The sequence below is a fragment of the Dermochelys coriacea genome, chromosome 2, assembly GCF_009764565.3.
Source record: "Dermochelys coriacea isolate rDerCor1 chromosome 2, rDerCor1.pri.v4, whole genome shotgun sequence".
Lineage (NCBI taxonomy): Eukaryota > Metazoa > Chordata > Testudines > Dermochelyidae > Dermochelys > Dermochelys coriacea.
In genome coordinates, this window is record NC_050069.1 from 148,967,858 (window position 1) to 148,990,305 (window position 22,448).

The window sequence follows — 22,448 nt, forward strand, 5'->3', positions numbered from 1 at the left end:
TTGATGATGCCATGTGGCTAGCACCAATGGAGGCTGAACTTCTTGAACAATGAGGCCTTTTCAAGAAGGCCAAATGTCTGTTATTGGTAAGAGCACTTGACACCTGTATGTCTTTGGGTTAGAGATAAGATATAGGGGCCCAAAGACCACAGAGTGGCTCTGGAGTTGGAGTATGGACAGCCATATCTGTCTTGCTGTGGAATAGCTGCAGTCCCTTAAAGGTCAGGTCTTCTATTATCTAGACTTCTTTAGAAATGCCAGAACATTGAAATCATGGTAACTTGTGCATGGAAATTGAGGTAGGCATAGCACAGTCAGATATGATAGAAGCAACGCTGTCCTGACAAATTGGCTTCCAGTTGAGATGGCCTTCAGCTCTTCTTTCGCCTCACAGCTTGTCCAGAAACTGAAACACTTTATTCCACTGCAGGTAGTCACATTTCACTAGATCAACTTGATAATTTACTATGTGCATTTGGAGACTGGTGGAAGAATAGACCTTTCAGCCAAAGAGTTCCAGCCTTTTGGGGTCATTGTCCTACAATGTCATTTTGAGACCTGCCAGCTGTTTAGATTTCTCATGTACTCCAAAGACCTAACAGCACACGGCTTAGTTCATGTAGAAATATTTGAACCCTCTTGGGTGGGAGAGAAGGGGAAGGGCTAGTAATGCTGGTCAGCTCTCTTAGACCTTGTCTACATTACCACAGTAAGTCAACTTAAGTTATGCTACTTCAGTTATGTGAATAATGTAACCGAAGTCAACGTACCTTAGATCAACTTACCGAGGTGTCTACACCGTGCTGTATCAACAGGAGATGCTTCTTGGGCAGCTGGAATACCAGAGTCGATGGGAGAGAGCATCGACTGCACAGTGTAGACATGGCCTTAGTTGTGGGAGATGTACAGGATGGATTTGCCTTGACAGGCTCAAACCCACCATTGATTGGCATAGTTAGTCTGTCAGCTGCAGAAGAATGAAGGAGATCAAAAAATTTCATGAATTGTCTTAGACAAATTTGAGTTGTATGTCCAGAGTTTCAGCATTATGGCTTAAGTGATCTTGGAAGAATTTCAAGTCATCTGGAAGGGAAAGGATAGTTGAAGCTCCAGTATCCTCCAGAATGGGGGAGGAGATAGTGAGGGAATTGCAGGCGGATTAGAAAGATATCTTCCTCTTGGTAGTCAATGCTTCCCTCTCCTTAATCCTCTGGGGCCTCTATTTCTGTCACCCATGTTGGATCAAATGGCTTAATTGTGCTCGGGAGTCTAGTCAGAGAATGAGATCTCAGCCTTGGTTCTGTGAGGATGAACAAGGGTTGGGTTCAGATGATGGCTCCCTAATGGGCTGATGGGGAGGAAGAGGTGATGGAATGGATGTCAAAGAGGAGTCAGATTTCCCTGGTGTTACTCGTGTTCTAGGATGAGGGGGCACTATAATGCCCATAGGAGTGAGAGTACTATAGGTATTGGTATCGTGGGTTTTGGTATCATAATTGGTACTAGACTTAGGATTCTTGTTGCCTACTCAGAAGAACCCACTGATATTGAAAAGCAGGTTGGTACCAGTATGATTGGTATCAATGGTTGCAACACCAAGACTGGCACAGAGGAAATCAGTACTGAAGCAGGAGAGCTTCCCTGGATATGGTTAGTGGCGGGACAGCTTCCCTTGATATGGTTAGTGGCAACATAGCTATTGGCATGCTCACTAAGGGGGTCTCGAGAGTGATTGTAGAGCCAGGCTGGTGACTTATTTAGAAGGTGTGACTTTAGAAGAGTCATGGACATGGTGACCAATTTTTTTTTTCCAATCTGTGTCAGAGAGGGAGACTGATGCCTGGAGTCAATTTTGGAGCTGTGCTTCTTTTTGCCCTAGCTAGAACAGCTCAAGGCAGTACTGGGGGCCAGTGCTGGGCTTAGAGGTGTCTGGAAAGGCAGCAGATGCTCAAGCCACATCCACATCATTGGTACCAGTGGCTCAAGGTGATCAGAGTCCCAGCTCACAGGGCCACAGTCCCTCTTCTGTTTGGGTCTCACTCATCATAGAATCTGCTGCTCCCATCAAATGTTCGAACAGGAAAAGCTGGAGGTTAATATCCCTGGATCTCTATGTCCTTTCTGAGGAATGGCAGATGGAGCACTGATCTGGGATATGGTTTTCATCCACAAGAAAAGCACTTGATGTGCCCATCATTCAGGGGCACAGAAGCATCACAGAAGGACAGACAGGACTCAGAGTCTAGAGAGATTTTGCCTCAACACCAAAGACGTAAGTAGCCCCAGATGGTGGAGAGGAAGTATTTCGTTGCCAATGAGTGAAGCTGGGGGAGGGGAGAACTAAAGAATTTTAACTAAATAAATAAACTAATCCTAAAACGAAGGGCTGAATCTGAAAATGATATTTACCAAATTGAATTTTGGACTTTAAGATAAGCACAAACAAAAAAGAAAAATGGTTACCATTTGTAATTTAAAAAAAAAACAAACAGAAAGTAAAAGAGATACTAAATATGGAATAATTCCCAATTTGGAATACTGTACTATCAGAAAATGCAGGGAATGACATCTGCTGAAGATCATACTCTCTACTTCTTCTAGTCATGTGATGATATGCACTTAAATTTTGTTGAGTTTTGCAGCAAGAATGACATTTACAACTAAGTAACTACTTTTCCAGGTATTTTTGATACATGAAGGAGTTAAATGCACTGATAAGGATTATACAAAGAATCATGCACAACACAGTATGATGTAGTTATTTTCATAAGTTCCTCTTTCAAAAATATAAATTATTATTAGCTAATCGTTAGCCGAATCACTAATTTAACCTAACCAGCTTTTGCTTACAGTGTAAATGAGTTGAGTGTTGATTTGGATACCTATGGCATGGCATAAGATACATTCTAGCAAATATGTATTATGTATTCAATATTCGTGTAGTAGTTATTAATTATATTTTTCTTCATCGTCATTATTCTAAAAGATGAAACATGGATGCAATCTTATACCTGAAGTATCCCTCAATATTTATCTCATGGATATTGCATTATTTGCCAACAATGAAAAAGGATTATTTCTGCTTCTAGGAACAGGTACTGGTTACAATACAAAAGACAGCCAACACAAGATGAACTCAGGGATTTCCAAAACAGGGATGCAATTGACAGACTCCAAATAGCTCTTCCATCTGAATGCAGACATTTATCAATATAAACAGATAACTGTAAAATTAGCAGACTTCGTAAATCTGTTGAAGCTATTTCATCAACCAGTAAGGGTGAACAGCAAATCTAATCTTGTGTTACAATCTCCAAAACCTCAATAGTGCTTCAGAGTAAGGTTACCCCAATGAACTGGAGTCTTTGAATTTTCTGTCAGGATGGACGTTTCAAACGAAAACTTTTCTGTAACATTCAAAATGAAGAAAAAAAATACTTGAGGTAGCAAAGTATGAACATGAACTCAGTCTATATGTAGCTGGTGTAAGTGACCTTATAATCATAGAAGGGAAATACCACCCAATTGCTATAAGCATTTCTTAAGAAAAGTAACAAAAACTCAGCAACAAATCCCTCACAGTGGAACTGACTTGGCAATGGTCTGGCTTAGAAATGAGTTAAAGCATTGAGCAGAAAAAGGCTGTGTTTTGGAACTTTCACAGGTATGTATTCATTGTTTTCTCTCACATGAAACTGGTGGAAAGGTCCCACATTCATTTGTAAGTCATACAGCAACCTTCAAAGGAAAACTTGTTTTACATCTTGATGGTGCTTACGAGTTAATTGTCTTACATGCTCAACCTGTTTCAGAGACAAACATTATTAGTGCCTGTCAAATTCCATCGCATCCCTTTCTCAGGTAGATCTGGATCACTCTCAAGAGTGCCTCAATGCCACTGGTAAAAGAAGGAATTAAAGGTATCGGAAGTATGGCCTTAGCACTCAGCAGATGGGCTCTTTCCTATAACCTATTTACCCAAATTGCAATCCAAACCAGCAAATCGTTCAGTCTTGGACCTGATCTTCAAATGACGTACAATGAATTAACACCAGCACAAAAGCAAGGTGACCATGTTGATGAAAATAAAGGGCTAACGACACTTCAAAAATTCAAATTATTCACTAGTGAGCCAGCCTCCAGCACACTGCAAAACATTGCAACAAAAGATTTGTCTACAGAAGTGACTCAGGAAGCTCTGCTGAATGAGGAAATATTTGGCCAGGAGTAACTACACTACACTACGAGGTTAGGTCGAATTTAGCAGCATTACGTCAATTTTATAATGAATGCATCTACACAACCAGCCCCCTGCTGCCAACCTAAAGAGCTCTTAAAATTGACTGCTGTACTCCTCCCTGACAAGGAGAGCAGCACTAAAATCAACCTTCCTGGGTTGAATTTGGGGTAGCGTAGACACAGCACTGTGCAATTCGATGGTATTGGCCTCCAGGAGCTATCCCAGAGTGCTCCAATGTGATCATTCTGGACAGCACTTTCAGCAACTGTCTGTTGTGAATTGCTTGATTCACTGTGAAAGAGTCTCCCCTTTTGTTCTCAGAAATGTATCTTCTGTAAAGCCTACTCTCTCGTTTTCCCCCCTGCAACTGCAAATGTTTCTATGCTTCCAACATCAACTCCATCCCTGACGTTATCACAGATTAGAAGGTGGAAAAAAAGCACTTGCAATGACATTTTCAGAGCTCATGCAATCCTCCTGCACTGATAGGGAACAACTGAATGCATGGAGGCATTGGTGGCAGAGGCCAGGAAAGCATACAGTGAGCGTGATCATAATATTCAGGAGGAGATACTGAGGCTAATGGGGGAGCAAACAGACATGATGAGGCATCTGGTGGAGCTGCAGGAAAGGCAACTAGACTACAGACCCCTGCTGCAGCCACTGTGTAACCGCCTGCCCTCCTCGCCAAGTTCCATATCCTCCTCATCCAGATGCCTAAGAATGCGAGGGAAGGCTGGCTCCAGGCACCCTGCCACTCAGCTCCAGGTGATGGCCCATGCAACAGAAGGTTGTCATTCAACCAGCTTTGATTTGTAGTATGGCTACAATAAGCAATGTGGCCTTGTCCTTCCCTCCTCCCCCACCCCACCCCCTTATCAAACCCTTTGTACACCCAGGCTTCCTTTTACTAGTCAGCGTTGCCAGTGATCTCAAGTTATTTTTAATAAATTAAGAATGGATGGATTCAGAACAATAAGAACTATTTCCTGTGCCAGCTGTGGTCAAAGTGGGGAGGGGGATTGGCTTACAGAGAACTACATTCACCAAAGGGGACGGCTTTGCATCCAGGACAAACACACACAACTGTCACACCATAGCCTGGTCAGTCATGAAACTGTTTTTCAAAGCGTCTCTGATGCGCAGCGTGTCTCGGTGTGCTCTTCTAATTGCCCTGAAGCCTGGCTGTTCAAAATTGGCCACCAGGCAATCTGACTCTACCTCCCACCCCTCCATAAACGTCTCCACATTACTCTCAGAGATATTATGGAGCACACAGCAAGCAGCAATAACAATGGGAATATTGCTTTCACTGAGGTCTAACCTACTCAGTAAACTGCACCAGTACCCTTTTAAACACCCAAAGGCACATTCTACCACCATTCTGCACTTGCTCAGCCTATAGTTGAACTGCTCCTTACTGCTGTCCAGGCTGCCTGTGTACGGCTTCATGAGCCATGGGAGCAAGGGGTAGCTGGGTCTTCAGAAGAGAAAATTGAGGGGGGGATTTGATAGCTGCTTTCAACTCCTGAAAGGGGGTTCCAAAGAGGATGGAGCTAAACTGTTCTCAGTGGTAGCAGATGACAGAACAAGGAGTAGTGGTCTCAAGTTGCAGTGGGGGAGGTTTAGGTTGGATATTAGAAAAAACTTTTTCACTAAGGGGGTGGTGAAACACAGGAATGCGTTACCTAGGGAGGTGGTGGAATCTCCTTCCTTCGAAGTTTTTAAGGTCAGGCTTGACAAAGCCCTGGCTGGGATGATTTAGTTGGGGATTGGTCCTGCTTTGAGCAGGGGGTTGGACTAGATGACCTCCTGAGGTCCCTTCCAACCCTGATATTCTATTCTATGATTCTATGAACTACTGGCATTTCAACATCTCCAATGGTAATTTCCAGTCTGGGAAGAAAGTCCCTTCTTGCAGCTTTCCAAACAGCCTGGAGTTCAGAAAGATGCGAGTGTCATGCACCTTTCCTAACCATCCCACGTTGATGTCGGTGAAATGGCCCATGTGATCCACCGGTGCTTGCAACACCATTGAGAAGTACCCCTTGTGGTTTATGTACTCTTTGGCAAGGTGGTTCGGGGGCCAAGATAGGAATGTGCATTCCACCCATCGCCCCACCACAGTTAAGAAACCCGATTGTAGCAAAGCCATCCACTATGCACTGCACGTTTCCCAGAGTCACTATCCTTCTTAGCAGAAGAGTATTGATTGCCCTGGCTACTCAGCAGGTATTGATTGCCCTTGGATCTCGGCAGCCCCCATGATAGATTTGCCCACTCCAAATTGATTCCCGACTGACCGGTAGCAGTCAGGCATTGCAAGCTTCCACACGACTGCAGCCACTCGCTTCTCAACTGTCATGGCAGGTCTCAACTTAGTATCCCTGCGCGTCAGGGCAGGGGACAGCTACTCACAAGTTCCATGAAAGCGGCCGTACGCATGCGAAAGTTTCGCAGATACTGGGAATCATCCCATAACTGCAACACTATGCGGTCCCACCAGTCTACTTGTTTGCCAGGCCCAAAATCTGCATTCCACTGTATCAACATGCCACCATGATATCTCAACTGCCACATCCCGTGTTTTCAGGAACGTCCATGTCCATGTCCTCCTCTCAATCTTCCTCATGCTGGCGGCTCCTAGCTAGATTCTGCACACACTGCAGGATAATGCGCAAGGTGTTTGCAATGCTCACAAAAGCGGTGTACAGCTGTGCTATGGCATCTGCATGGATAATCCAGGAAAAAAGGCACGAAATGATTGTTTGCCATTGCTTTCAAGGAGGGAGGAAGGAGGGGAGACTGACGACGTACCCAAAACCACTTGCAGCAATGTTTTTGCCCCCTCAGGCATTGGGAGCTTAACCCAGAATTCCAATGGGCAGTGGGGACTGTGGGATAGCTACCCACAGTGCACCACTCCTTGAGTCAATACTAGCCACGGTAATGAGGATGCACTCCGCTGACCTAATGTGCTTAGTGGAGACATGCATGATCAACCGTATAAAATCAGTTGTTAAAGATTGACTTCTATAAAATCGACCTAATTTAGTAGTGTCAAAATGCCCTTAATATCTTTGTTCAGGAAAGGCTCATGACACCAAAGGAAGGAAGTGCCCAAACCAAATTCCATGGCCTACTGAAAAGGATAAGGGCTCTGACATTTTCCTCCCTCTATGCAGCTGGAAAAGAAAAGAAAAGCAAAGACAAGGTAGTCACAATAAAGGCTGACCTTCTGATACCAAGTACATAGTTACTGCCTATAAGGACATTGTGTCCTGAGCAAATGCTAGTTCCATTTACTCTTGCTGAGGTAAACAGGTGTCTAAAGTTAGAAATAAGCCTGTTATGACATTTTAACCAAGACATCCTTCTCCTTGCGAGATAACACTTGATAGTACATCCTCTCTGGTGATGGATAGCCAAGCACATGTAATGGCACTAGGAAAACCTCTTCAAATGTACAATCATTGAAAACCTTGCAAAGGTTTTTGTGGAGTGAGTTCATCATTCTGGACAGCATTTCAGCAGGACTATACCTTTGACAAGTACACACAGGATTCTATTAACGGAATAATGCAACAGAAGTGCTCCAAAGCTTCTAGGCCAATTTGGAAAATGATCGAAGACAGATCTGTTCCACTCAACTGCTCACCATACCACTTGACCCTAGACAAATTGGAAGATTGGGCCAAAAGAAATCTAATGAGGTTCAATAAGAATAAGTGCAGGGTCCTGCACTTAGGATGGAAGAATCCAATGCACCGCTACAGACTAGGGACCGAATGGCTCGGCAGCAGTTCTGCGGAAAAGGACCTAGGGGTGACAGTGGACGAGAAGCTGGATATGAGTCAGCAGTGTGCCCTTGTTGCCAAGAAGGCCAATGGCATTTTGGGATGTATAAGTAGGGGCATAGCGAGCAGATCGAGGGACGTGATCGTTCCCCTCTATTCGACACTGGTGAGGCCTCATCTGGAGTACTGTGTCCAGTTTTGGGCCCCACACTACAAGAAGGATGTGGATAAATTGGAAAGAGTACAGCGAAGGGCAACAAAAATGATTAGGGGTCTAGAGCACATGACTTATGAGGAGAGGCTGAGGGAGCTGGGATTGTTTAGTCTGCAGAAGAGAAGAATGAGGGGGGATTTGATAGCTGCTTTCAACTACCTGAAAGGGGGTTTCAAAGAGGATGGCTCTAGACTGTTCTCAATGGTAGCAGATGACAGAACGAGGAGTAATGGTCTCAAGTTGCAATGGGGGAGGTTTAGATTGGATATTAGGAAAAACTTTTTCACTAAGAGGGTGGTGAAACACTGGAATGCGTTACCTAGGGAGGTGGTAGAATCTCCTTCCTTAGAGGTTTTTAAGGTCAGGCTTGACAAAGCCCTGGCTAGGATGATTTAACTGGGACTTGGTCCTGCTTTGAGCAGGGGGTTGGACTAGATGACCTTCTGGGGTCCCTTCCAACCCTGATATTCTATGATTCTATGATTCTATGACCCATCCCAAGAAATAAAGCTGATCTGCCTTCTTTCATCTCTGAAAAACTCCTACCCAATGCTCCACATACCAAAACAATTTTCATTCCGGAGGGTTCAAAGAAGACAGTACAGTTAAATCATCAAACCCACTTGTGGACACAAGGTCAGTTGCAAAGCTAACCATGAAGAGGCAGACACCAGGACTGTACTGCACTGTATGCATATAGATGCTGATTGGGTTATTGTGTCAGCACAAGACACTGACATTCTTCTGTTAGTGGCACATTGACAAAATGCCTTGCAGCAAGTTGTATTTGGGTTTTTTGAATCACATTCTTGTGCATACTATCTGAATGAAGTTTCTACCTGTATATTGTGAAGCAGACATAGGAACAATTATCACAGCCTGTCAGGACATGGAAAGAGAGTCAGTTTCCCATATTGCTTGGCACAGCATGAAAATGGCTTTGACAATATTCATGGAGAAACAGGGACTTTAAGGAAGTTGGTTGATTCCGTAGATCATCCTTCCCATTTCAGCAAAAGAGTTAATTTGTAACATGTACAATTTGCCTGATGAGGAAGAACTGCGACAAAGCATGGATGATATTCTTCTCCAAGTATTTATCACCAGATGTTCTGCCCCAACTAGAGATGCACCATGCTATTACATCCAAAGAGCTCACTCTCAAGCCATGATCTGGAGGCAGGCAAATGCAACTATCCCACTGGAGAATATGGGCTGGACCAAACAGTGGAGAATGGATACCCAAGCTTATCTCAATGCAGCCAATACCTGACAGCTGTACAGAAATTACCACCTGTGGATGTGTCAAAGAATGCATATCACAATGCTGTACCTGCAGAAATGCTATATTGGCATAGATTGCAGCCTGTAGCTGCAAGGAGCATATTGGCATATGTAGGAACTGTTAAATTATGCTTGTCTAAACAATGTGCGGAATATATAATAACTGTATATAGTGGAATAAAAACCATAGAAATTTACTAATTTTTCAAATTGTATTTAAATTTTTATATCCAATTTAGTAAGTGAAATGTTCAAACTTCATCCTGGTAAACATTTTTTTTTTCAGTTTCAGCACATTTAAATTACAAAAGATAACTTGTTTATCTACTTTTCTCCAAAAATGCCTTCTGCATCCTATTTTACAGCAATGTGCCCAGCCTAGAAACAGCCATAATGATAAAAGGTTGAGGAGCCAGAGAGCAGAGACCTCACATACAAAAAAATGTAGCTCCATTTCCATCTCATACCTTTAGGTATCACACAATATTCAGCTCTGCACAGAGCATACAATACTTTCCAGAGGATTATGGCCATCGGTGTCAGAAGTTCAAGTCCTCCTAAGAGTAGGGATCTACACTGAATACTTAAATTAAAATTTTTCACAGTTAACCACTTGCTTTTGGTGTTACCAATTATGTAAAATTCAATTACTCAGAGCCAGAGATATTTGGGGATCACCCTTCCTAAGACAGTCATATGTAACTTCTTACTGCTCTGCAGAGTTGTGATGTAATGCTAGAAATTTGTTTGCAATAAAACTACTGCTAAAAATCACATACTACAAAGCCTTAAGAATCCAAAAACAAAATTTCAGACTAAATTATTTCTAGGTCACAGCACTGACAAAATACAAATAATTAAGCCTTTCAACGTGTTCATTAGTTTCAAAGTAATGTACTAGATTATTTAAAAACAAAACACAAAAAACTGAGAATCAACTCTGCAATCCAAAAAATATATGGGACCCAGTTTTGGTGGATCATAAACAACATAACTCCAATATGAAGCATATTCAAAGTAAGAATATAGATAGGAACACAGGAATTTCCATTCTGAATCAGACCAGTAGTTCCATTTACTCCAGTATCCTATAGGACAATGGGCATTACCAACTGCTTCAGAAGAAGCAGCTCTACAGGGCAAGTTTCCGCCTAAAACCCAAAGGTTAGAAGTAGGTTTATACCCTGCAATTTGACGATTTACATCCCATTCAAAGCTCTTATTTATTTTTTAAATACTTATTATAACATTGGCCATTCTTGTTATTCATATAAATGTCTAATCCTTTTTTGAATCCTGTTAAGCTCTTGGTCCCTTTAATGACCACAGTACATGTTGTATTTCTTTTTACCAGTTTTGAATTTGCTACCTTTCAATTTCACTGAACGTTCCTTAATCTTTCATCATCATAAAAGGTGACTACATTACTGATCAAACTCCTTTTTTACTGTTCACTATTATGCTCCACCTGTTCATCTCCTCTTTAAAATGAACAGTTCCAATCTTTTCTCTCTTTTCCATGTTTCTAATCAGTCTTATTGTCCATGTTCAGACACTCTCCAAATCTGTTCTTGTGAAGATGGCGGTGAAAAGAACTGAATGCAGTATTCCAAATAAGAATGTACCATTGATTTACATGATGATATAATGCTTTCCATATTTTTCCATCCAATTTCTTATACATTCTAGCGTGACTGATTTTTGATGGCTGCTGGACATTGAGCACAAATGTTCGTGGACCTGTCTATAACAACACTCACGGATTAAATCCTGGCCCTGGGGAAGTCAATGGGAATTTAGCCTTTTACTTCAAAAGGGCCAGGATTTCTCTCCAAGTCTTTTCCTTAAGTTAATAGTTAATTTAGAACCCAGTGAAGTTTATAGAGGAAATAATTTGAATTACTCAGTGTGCATTACTTTGTATCTGTCAAATTTGAATTTTATCTTCACTCTCTGTATCCCTACAGATTCAACTTCATGATCACCTCTCCTTGGAACTTCTCTCACTACATAATCTTTTAGATAGAGGTACTCTTCTACACAATCTAGCCTTCCTTTGTGGAATTTAGGCAGATATAATATCCCACCAATTTTTGTCATTCCACCACATTTCAGTAATCACTCTTATAGCAAGGTCCTCTCCTACTTTCAGATGAACTATTTTTGCTTTTAGGCTTCATTCACTTATATTCAGAAATTTGTAGTTTTTGTTTTTAACCATGTGTCTACTTCTACAAAACTCTTTAGTATTGTGACTTGATTTAACAGTATTTAGCTCTGTGACCTTGACATTTCCGATTCTGCTGTAGTTCTGGCCTATCCTTCACTTGATATAGAGATACATCCGTATCACTGACTTCTCTAACAGATGTCTTCATCAGACTTGATTGCTCAACACTTGTCAGTTCTGCTCCAACTTCCAGTTTAACCAAGTCCCCAAAACTTTATTATTCATGTGTGTCGATAGTCTGGTTCCTCTTGATTAAGCTGGAATTCATCGTATCTATCTAGGCTCTCTCTACCCCAAAGTGTACCCCATCCAGTGTCTAATTTAAACCCATTCTCTTTTTATAGGTCTTTATATCCATACACTGAGATGCTGAGCTCTCTGTCTAGCTGACCCCGTGCATGAAACTAGTAGCTTTTCTCTGAAATGCTTCCAATCAGTGACCTTCCTAACAATCTGAATTCAGCTTCCACAACCTCTCTCCTACACCTCCTTATGTCATCAATATGTACCACAACCACAGGATTCTTCCCATACTTACTAGAAGTTTGTTTAGCTGTTTGCAAGATAGCTGAGGAAGTGGCATCTCAGAGCCATCTATGTTTCTAATGACCAAACTCCAATCCATCCCAGTCTGCCTCTCTCTCAAATCTGTAACCCCATTGCCTAGAACCACGTCCTTGGTGCAGGAGGGACAATCAGCCTCCTCTATCTCAGTCAGAAGAAATGTGTCCCTCCATTCCACCTAGGTCTCTTCCTTTCACAATACCAGCTTCCTCAAGTGGAAAAATCAGGAAAGAAATTCTGGGTGGACTTGTTCTACAGTGTTCTTACATACCAGAACTTTAAATAGTTGTCTCTCTCTCCCTGCTCTTACAGTCCACACTCTGCCCTCAGGATGTTGTGTTCTGAAAAAACTCGAATTCATGACTTACCTCTGGGTTCCGTGGAATATTTGGTTTTGCTTCCTACAGTCATTTACCTTTTGAAACAACCATGTCATATTTTTCAGTTAACTCATTTAATAATCAAAAACACCCTGTAAAATTTTACTTCCTCACTTGTTCTAACAACTTTGTTGCTTTGCTTACGGTCCATCCCCGATCTGCCAAATTTAATATGCAGTCATGACATTTCTAGGACTTTATTTTTAATCTTACTTGGAAAATAAAATTTTGACTAACTGAACTTACTTCCCCATACAGGAATATCTTTGCTTTCTGCCTTCATCACAATGGAAGCCATAGTCATGGTCACAGGAATGGCATCGAAGTATGAGGAATGTGGAGCCAGAGTTAATATTGCTGCTTCTGCTGGTAAAGCCTGTCTGCCCTTTACATTTATCCAATGGAATCCTCCAGCAAACCACATTGTTCTCATGATTGCTTTCAGCAAAAAGTCCACTACTCTGTAAATAATTTAGATAATGGTTACATTACTTCAGTAATGTAAAAGTGTTACAAAAATTGTTTTTAAATCAACGTGTTGTGTATATTCAAGAAATTAAAGCTTTAAACAGTTAAAACACAAATTTTCAATATCACATCAAGATATACAAAGCAAATATCCTTAAAACAATACATTATATCTGTTTTTACTATTCATTTGCTATTCCATTTGTATCAAGCCTTTTCTTACTTTGCTTACATGAAAATTTTGATTATCAATGGAAATGTTTTTATTGATTTGTGTGTATATGGTGAAATTGATGTTTACTGACATTTATCAATAAAAATCTAATCCTTCCAAACCTAAGTATTCTGTTTTATTGAACCAGAAACATTAAAGTCATTTTGTTCTCATTTTCTGAACATGTGTAAGCTATTTTCAAACCAACAGCATCTAGTTCAGTTATATTTTATTTAATTCCTGAGTATTTTAGGCATCTTTCTTACACAGAAGTCCCTAATTTTGAAGCGATGAACACTAACTGATTTTGGTTTTGACCACTAAGAAAACCATCATTGGGTATAGACCTTTAAAATTATTAAGAAAGTTTTCTATAAAATGTCATCTTGACTTTAGCAGAGACCTTAATTTAAAAATTACATAACTGTTGGTGGTTTCCTAATCTTTCCAGAAAACCTTCTTTGCAGTAAGGAGAAACAGATATTTATGGAAATAATGCAGGTTAAAGAATATTGAAATGACACTGCAAAAATTGTGCTTCACAAAACCGAGTTAAATCCCCCTCTTTCTCTGCAATCTAAGGGCCAACTGATAATGCAGATACGTATTCAGTCAATTCACATATTTTTAACTTATTAGGGAAAAATGTGTAAGTGATAGATTTTACACTTGCCACAGATCTGCCTTTCCCATATTAAAAAGAAAACTGTCTAGTACTATCAGGTTATTCCAGGACTTCTCTCCTTGAAGCTGCTAAGTTATATAATGGTTATCTATTTATTGTACCACAGTGTATGCTTTACCAAATCAATGAATGCAGTGACTCACTTTCGCCACCAGGAGAGGGGCCTTTCCAGTTCTCTCTCAGCAGATCCCATTGAAGCAACGAATGCAAAAGGCCAGGCCAGTAGCATCATAAAAGCAGCAAAAAAGAGTCGGATGGGGAACAAAGTCAAGGTCATGAAGGCAATCTGCAAAACCCAAACAATTTTGTTATTTTAATATGTAATCTAGAATGATGGGAAAAAAGTTTACTATTTTAAGAAACACTTAAAAAGAACAATCAACAAGGTGTCAGTTGTTTTTGCTGATCCAGACTAACACAGCTACCACTCTGAAACTTAAAAAGAATGTTAGTTAAAAACAAAAATTTCCATGCATAAGGGTGAATTCTTAACTATTTTTTTCTTAAATAAAGTTTGAGACAAAAAGGGTCAATCATTTGAAAAATAAAAAATATATTTTATCACTATATGAAAAATATATTATACATTACACACAAAGTTACACTAAAAGTACATTGATGGGATCCCCGGGGTGCAGCCTGGGACTGTGCGACAACTGTGCCACCTTAACTCTCCAGCCTGGGCTCTCACTCACAATGCTTTGCTAGTGACAAGCAGCGAACCCCTCCAGACACTTATCTCTCAGCACAACAGCATGTGGAGCCCCACACCCAGCTAAATTGCATGAACCACTCATGAAATCACACAGAGAAAGACACCAGCGAAATCCCCCGAGCTCCCAGCCTGGTACCTCAGGATTATACCATCTTGCGCTGTTCAAGTCCCTTTCTTGAGTAATGCAAGTTTATTAATTGGTTCACCACTTCATCAATGGAAAGTAGATATATTACCAGAATTTGTAAACCTGAGCAGATTTACCAAGCACTTCAGGCAAACTCACTGGTAAAGATACAGTAAAACAAGTCTACTGATTACAAAAGACAAATTTTACGTGATTACAAGTGATAGGCAAAAAGTCAGAGAGGCTACCAAAAGATAAGAAAATATAAGCATTCAGTCTGAACCTTAACCCTTATCACACTAGACAATATTTAGATCAAGCAATGTTCTCATCCCACTGGATCTTGCAGTCCTTAATATACAGGTTTGTCTCTTAAACCTGGACCAGTCTCCTCTGTTGGAGTCTTCAGTCTTCTGAGCATCCTTGCTGCTTGCAGCGTAGGTAGGCAGAAGAGAAAAGGCAAAGCATGGGGCCATTGTGTTCAGTTTTATTCCCTTAGTCCACGTGCTTGGAGAAGAGAAATCCAGGGAGGTCTGGTGGGCATTGCAAGGTTGAGCTATTCCCCTGGTGTGGTGTTGGGCAAGTGAGTCATTGCATTGTAGCTCCCTTGTTGGACAATGGCCATTGACAGTTGTTCAACACCAGCCTGGGCATTGGTTATCCCCCTGGTTACTGTCTTTGGGAAGCTAGTATCTGGGCTCTTCCCAAACCCACAACACATTATAATGACCATCATACAACACAATTCTCATAACTTCATATGCATTAATGATATATATTAGATGGAACAGTGGGTTTCAGCAGATCATAACCTTTCCCCTGATACCTCACATAGCATCATAGACTTTAAGGTCAGAAGAGACCATTATGATCATCTAGTCTGACATCCTGCACAATGCAGGCCACAGAATCTCACCCACCCACTCCTGTAACAAACCCCTAATCTATGTCTGAGCTACTGAAGTCCTCAAATCATGGCTTATAGACTTCAAGATGCAGAGAATCCTCCAGCAAGTGACTCATGCTTCATGCTGCAGAGGAAAGCGAAAAACCCCCAGGGCCTCTGTCAATCTGCCCTGGAGGAAAATTCCTTCCCAACCCCAAATATGGCGATCAGCTAAACCCTGAGCATGTGGGCAAGACTCACTAGCCAGACACCCAGGAAAGAATTCTCTGTAGTAACTCAGATCCCACGCCATATAACATCCCATCACAGGCCACTGGGCATATCTACTGCTAATAGTCAAAGATCCATTAATTGCCAAAATTAAGCTATCCCATCATATTATCCCTTCCATAAGCTTATCACGCTTAGTCTTGAAGCCAGATATGTCTTTTCCTCCCACTGCTTCCCTTGGAAGGCTGCTCCAGAACTTCACTCTTCTGATGGTTAGAAACCTTTGTCTAATTTCAAGTCTAAACTTCCTGATGGCCAGTTTATATCCATTTGTTCTTGTGTCCACATTGGTACTGAGTTTAAATAATTCTTTTCCCTCCATGGTATTTATCCCTCTGATATATTTATAGAAAGCAATAATATCTCCTCTCAGCCTTCTTTTGATTAGGCTAAACAAGCCAAGGTCTTTGAGCCTCCTTTCATAAGAGAAGTTTTCCATTCCTCGGATCATCCTAGAAGCCCTTCTCTGTACCTGTTACAGTTTGAATTCATCTTTCTTTAACATGGGAGACCAGAACTGCACACAATATAACAGATAACATCTCACCAGTGCTTTGTATAATGGTACTAACACCTCCTTATCTCTACGGGAAATACCTCGCCTGATGCATCCCAAGTCATCTTGCAATCAACCAATACTCCAAGGTCTTTCTCCTCCTCTGTTATTCCCAAGTGATCCGTCCCCAGTTTATAACAAAAATTAGAACAACGCTTCCTCAGCTCCCGTCCCCTAATGTCCCTACTCTACTTGTGCTACATTGATGACATCTTCATCATCTGGACCCATGGAAAAGAAGTCCTTGAGGAATTCCACCAGGATTTCAACAATTTCCATCCCACCATCAACCTCAGCCTGGACCAGTCCATACAAGATCCACTTCCTGGACACTACAGTGCTCATAAGCGATGCTCACATAAACAGCAACCTATACCGGAAACCTACTGACCACTATACTTACCTACATGCCTCCAGCTTTCATCCAGATCACACCACACGATCCATTGTCTACAGCCAAGCTCTATGATACAACTGCATTTGCTCCAACCTTTCAGACAGAGACAAATACCTACAAGATCTCTATCAAGCATTCTTACAACTACAATACCCACCTGCTGAAGTGAAGAAACAGATTGACAGAGCCAGAAGAGTACCCAGAAGTCACCTACTACAGGACAGGCCCAACAAAGAAAGTAACAGAACACCACTAGCCATCACCTACGCCCCCAACTAAAACCTCTCAAATGCATCATCAGGGATCTACAACCTATCCTGAAGGACAACCCATCACTCTCACAAATCTTGGGAGACAGGCCAGCCCTTGCTTACAAACAGTCCCCCAACCTGAAGCAAATACTCACCAGCAACCACACACCACACAACAGAACCATTAACCCAGGAACCTATCCTTGCAACAAAGCCTGTTGCCAACTGTGTCCACATATCTATTCAGGGGACACCATCACAGGGCCTAATCACATCAGCCACACTATCAGAGGCTCGTTCACCTGCGCATCTACCAATGTGATATATGCCATCATGTGCCAGCAATGCCCCTCTGCCATGTACATTGGTCAGACTGGACAGTCTCTACATAAAAGAATAAATGGACACAAATCAGACGTCAAGAATTATAACATTCAAAAACCAGTTGGAGAACACTTCAATCTCTTTGGTCACTCGATTACAGACTTAAAAGTTTCAGAGTAGCAGCCGTGTTAGTCTCTATTCGCAAAAAGAAAAGGAGTACTTGTGGCACCTTAGAGACTAACAAATTTATTAGAGCATAAGCTTTCGTGAGCTACAGCTCACTTCATCGGATGCATTTTTGTTAGACTTAAAAGTTGCAATTCTTCAACAAAAAAACTTCAGAAACAGACTCCAACGAGACACTGCTGAATTGGAATTCATTGGCAAACGGGATACAATTAACTTGGGCTTGAATAGAGACTGGGAGTGGATGGGTCATTACACAAAGTAAAACTATTTCCCCATGTTTATTCCCACCCTCGACCCCCCACTGTTCCTCAGACGTCCTTGTCAACTGCTAGAAATGGCCCACCTTGATTATCATTACAAAAGGCTCTCTCCCCGCCCCCCGCTCTCCTGCTGGTAATAGCTCACCTTAAGTGATCACTCTCTTATTACAGTGTGTATGGTAACACCCATTGTTTCATGTTCTCTATGTATATACATATCCCCAGTGTATTTTCCACTGAATGCATCCGAAGAAGTGAGCTGTAGCTCACGAAAGCTTATGCTCAAATAAATTTGTTAGCCTCTAAGGTGCCACAGGTCCTCCTTTTCTTTTTGCAAATACAGACTAACATGGCTGCTACTCTGAAACCTGGGTTTATAGAAAAACATTTAGTTAAAACTGGGTATGTCATTTTAGTTAAACTGGTATGAGCCCATTTTATGGTCACTCTTAAATGATCTTAAGAGTATCCACACAGGAGGATTATATTAGTTTAACTAAACTGACTCAGAAGGGAAAAAAAAAAAAAAAGGTGCAATTTTTTCCATTTAGACCAGGCCATCAGTTTGGAAAGACAAAATTATCTTACTGAAAGGCATTTGAATCTATCTCCAAAGACTCTCTCCTGCTTTGAAGGTACTCGGAATGGCTGAAACAGTCACTGATGAGGTCAGAAATGCACTGCAGGCATTCATATGCCAAGTTTACTGTTTGAAGAGAAACACTACACTCCTTGCAAAGCTGCTGGTGGGTATTTTCCAAGAACACCACAAATGGAGAAAAATTGCCACAGTGAAGAGGTGCATTTATACCTGCTAACAAGAGAGCAAATAATCAAGCAGTGGAATAGCATTCAAAACTACCCTTGCCTATCAGGCATGGATTGGTCTTGGATCACACCAGTTATCTATGAAATACCATGTGTCCCAAATCAATCATGCAGATAATCAAATGCTCATTTGCAAGACCAGATTCTCACCACTTTGCAAATGTTTGGCCAGCAATCTGCCTTGTACAGAGATGTACGAGTGTAGCATGGACAAGGAACAGTGGTGTCCTAAACTGAGATGATGATGATGGCAACAACTGATGAATAAATATTTTCAGTCCTACATGTCAAAGCTACCTTCCCTAGGATTACCAAAGATTTGTTTTTATTTAAGCAACATATTGCTTAAATAAAAATAAGTTGATTTTTAAATATTTTCTTGAATATATATCTACATAATTGTCCTAGATTTGTCAAGTTTGGTACCATTATGTTAATAGAAGAAAGGGCTTTTAAATTATACCAAACAACCTATTTCCAATTAGAAGATTTCCAGCAACTGGAGAACCTGGAGCTCGGAGCTAGGAGTTTGGGGGCAGCAAGTACACTGCACACTGCAGAAGGTAACGCCACTGAAATTATGATTCTGTAGATTTTTACTCAAATGACAAATCCCTCACCTTTCTATCGCTAACTTGTCCATGGAATTACACATGCCTGTTTCCTTGGACCAGCTACCCCTCTTAGTTGCTCTACATACTGATTGACAGGTCTGTAGTCGTTTGCTATGTATTGTGCAGAAAACTGCCTTAAAAACAGCAGACAAGTAGTAAGAGAGAAATGTATTTGGACAAAATTACAAAGGTGCCTGTTTTCTCCACAAGGAATTCAAAGGGGTCTGCAATGGTTAGAGCACACTCCCCAACAGAACCTGGAACTAAATCCAGTATTATTGACTCGAAAGTCCTCAGCTGTCAGCAAATATCTCCAAAACCCACTGGCAAAATGTGCGTTTCATCTACATGTAGTAGATGGTCCATACATTTACCATTTACTCTGTTAGCTAAAGTGGGAGAGGTTTGTGGTATGGATTTAAAAGTTCGAACACTCTTGATAATACATGAAGGAGTCAGTAATAGTTTCACTTGATAGAATTTGCAGTTTTCAGTTTGCTTTTTTAAAACATCAAATTATATAAAAAATACATTAAAAGAGTGTTACAGTTGTGAAGTCAAGTACCCAAAATGTCCGTATGCCTTCTAATACGGTCTTTAAATGAGTTCATACTATTTTTCCCCTCACAGTACCCCTGCCTCATTCAGTGCACAAGATGGATGGATGGCACTCGGCATGAGTATAGAGAAAGAAGCTATTGTCTGCCAAACGTTTGCTTCACTTGTTGTGAAAACTGGAAAGTGAATACTAGGATGGGTGGGCCTAGGCCTGCCAAAAACTAAAGGCCACTCCCTCAACTGAGGTGGGAGAAGGAGGGAACCACAAAGACAAGGCCACAGTTGAGTTTTAGGGACAAAAAACTAAGAAACCAGGAACAGGAATCGAAGTCAAAAGGGCCAAAACAAGGGATCCAGAGTGGCATTCTAAGCAGAAAACCCTGGACAGTGCCCACAGCTCCTAAAAGGAGTTCAAGCAGCCAGTGGACACTGCCAAGAGAAACTCTGCCCAAGACACAAAGTGACAATGGATCGAAAATAGGGCCCAAAGTTGCAGAACCCTCCCAACCCCTCCATGAAGTTTCCCTCTCCTGGTCTGGTTGATGGTCATATTGGCCAGTGCCAGGAAGTTGAGAACAAGGAGGTCTCATGACTGTATGGAGTCATGGATGGTGTGTACACATACAAGAAGGTGAGGGGAAAAAATTCAGCTAGAACCTCAGCAGAAGGTTCTGGAGAAGTCAGAAGAGGTGTTGCAGCTTAACGTACTCTACAGAAGTGTGTGCCAGTGTAACGTCCAATGACTGTAACTCACTCATTTTCCCCTTTCCTTGTTCTATTTCCCTTAATGCAAAATAAATAAAAAGAGCAGGTCCTCAAGGAATCCATTTTGAAGCCCTTCGAGAAGAAGAAGTTGATCAGGAACAGTCAACATGGATTCACCAAGGGAAAGTCATCCCTGTCCAACCTGATTGCCTTCTATGATGAGATAACTGGCTCTGTAGATATGGGGAAAGCAGTGGAGGTGATACAGTTTGACTTTAGCAAAGCTTTTGATACAGTCTCCCACAATACTCTTGCCAGCAAATTAAAAAAGTATGGATTGGATGAATGGACTATAAGGTGGATAGAAAGCTGGCTCGATTTTCGGGCTCAACGGGTAGCGATCAATGGCTCGAAGTCTAGTTGCCAGCCAATATCAAGCAGAGTGCACCAGGGGTTGGTCCTGGGGCCGGTTTTGTTCAACATCTTGATCAATGATCTGGATGAAGGGATTAATTGCACCCTCAACAAGTTTGCAGATGACACTAAGCGGGGGGAAGGAGAGCACGGGCAGAGGTAGATACGCTGCAGCATAGGGATATGGTCCAGAGTGACCTAGAGAAATTGGAGGATTAGGCCAAAAGAAATCTGATAAGGTTCAACTAGGATAAGTGCAGAGTCCTGCACTTAGGAAGGAAGAATCCCATGCACTGTTGCAGGCTGGGGACTGACTGGCTAAGCAGCAGTTCTGCAGAAAAGGACCTGGGGATTACAGTGGACGAGAAGCTGGATCTGAGTCAGCAGTGTGCCCCCGTTGCCAAGAAGGCCAACGGCATATTGGGCTGTATTAGTATTGTCAGCAGATCGAGGGAAGTAATTATTCCCCTTTATTCGGCACTGGTGAGGCCACACCTGGAGTATTGCATCCAGTTTTGGTCCCCCCACTACAGAAGGGATGTGGACAAATTGGAGAGAGTCCAGCAGAGGGCAACAAAAATTATTAGGGGGCTGGGGCACATTTCTTACAAGGAGAGTTTGAGGGAACTGGGCTTATTTAGTCTGCAGAAGAGAAGAGTGAGGGGGGATTTGATAGCAACCTTCAACTACCTGAAGACGGGTTCCAAAGAGGATGGAGCTAGGTTTTTCTCAGTGGTGGAAGATGACAGAACAAGAAACAATGGTCTCAAGTTGCAGTGGGGGAGATCTAGGTTCGATATTAGGAAACACTATTTCACTAGGAGGTTGGTCACGCACTGGAATGGGTTACTAGGTGTTGGAATCTCCATGGTGTTAATGGAGTTGGTGTTGGAATCTCCATCCTTAAAGGTTTTTAAGGCCCGGCTTGACAAAACCTTGGCTTGGATGATTTAGTTGGTGTTGGTCCTTCTCTAAGCAGGGGATTGGACTAGATGACCTCCTGAGGTCTCTTCCAACCCTGATATTCTATGAAATAAACTGTAAGCTTGTACTTTGCTTCCTTACTTTAGGATCCATTAGGGTCTATTACTACAAGTGTTTCATGTGCAAACCTCCATTCAATGACATTGTGGTGCAAGCCCTGTAACAACTATGCCACTATAATATTTTGGGGATCACCCAGAACAGGGGGTTCTGCTACCACCTGCCTTCTAACATTGGATGTCTTAATGCTAAGCTGCTGTGGTTCACCATTCT

The 22,448-nt window shown here is 41.7% G+C and overlaps 1 protein-coding gene across 4 annotated transcripts in view; it reads right to left on the reverse strand.

Annotated features, from left to right (window-relative positions):
* LPCAT1 (lysophosphatidylcholine acyltransferase 1) overlaps nucleotides 1-22,448 on the reverse strand; it is a 175,611-nt gene that overhangs the window by 143,731 nt on the left and 9,432 nt on the right. For all 4 annotated transcript variants that reach the window (XM_038389224.2, XM_038389225.2, XM_043508503.1 and 1 more), the window contains exons 2-3: nucleotides 14,220-14,362; nucleotides 12,956-13,170 (exon numbers count right to left, since the gene is read on the reverse strand). In XM_038389224.2, the coding sequence (XP_038245152.1) occupies nucleotides 12,956-13,170; nucleotides 14,220-14,362 (358 nt within the window). The remainder of the gene's footprint in view (nucleotides 1-12,955; nucleotides 13,171-14,219; nucleotides 14,363-22,448) is intronic.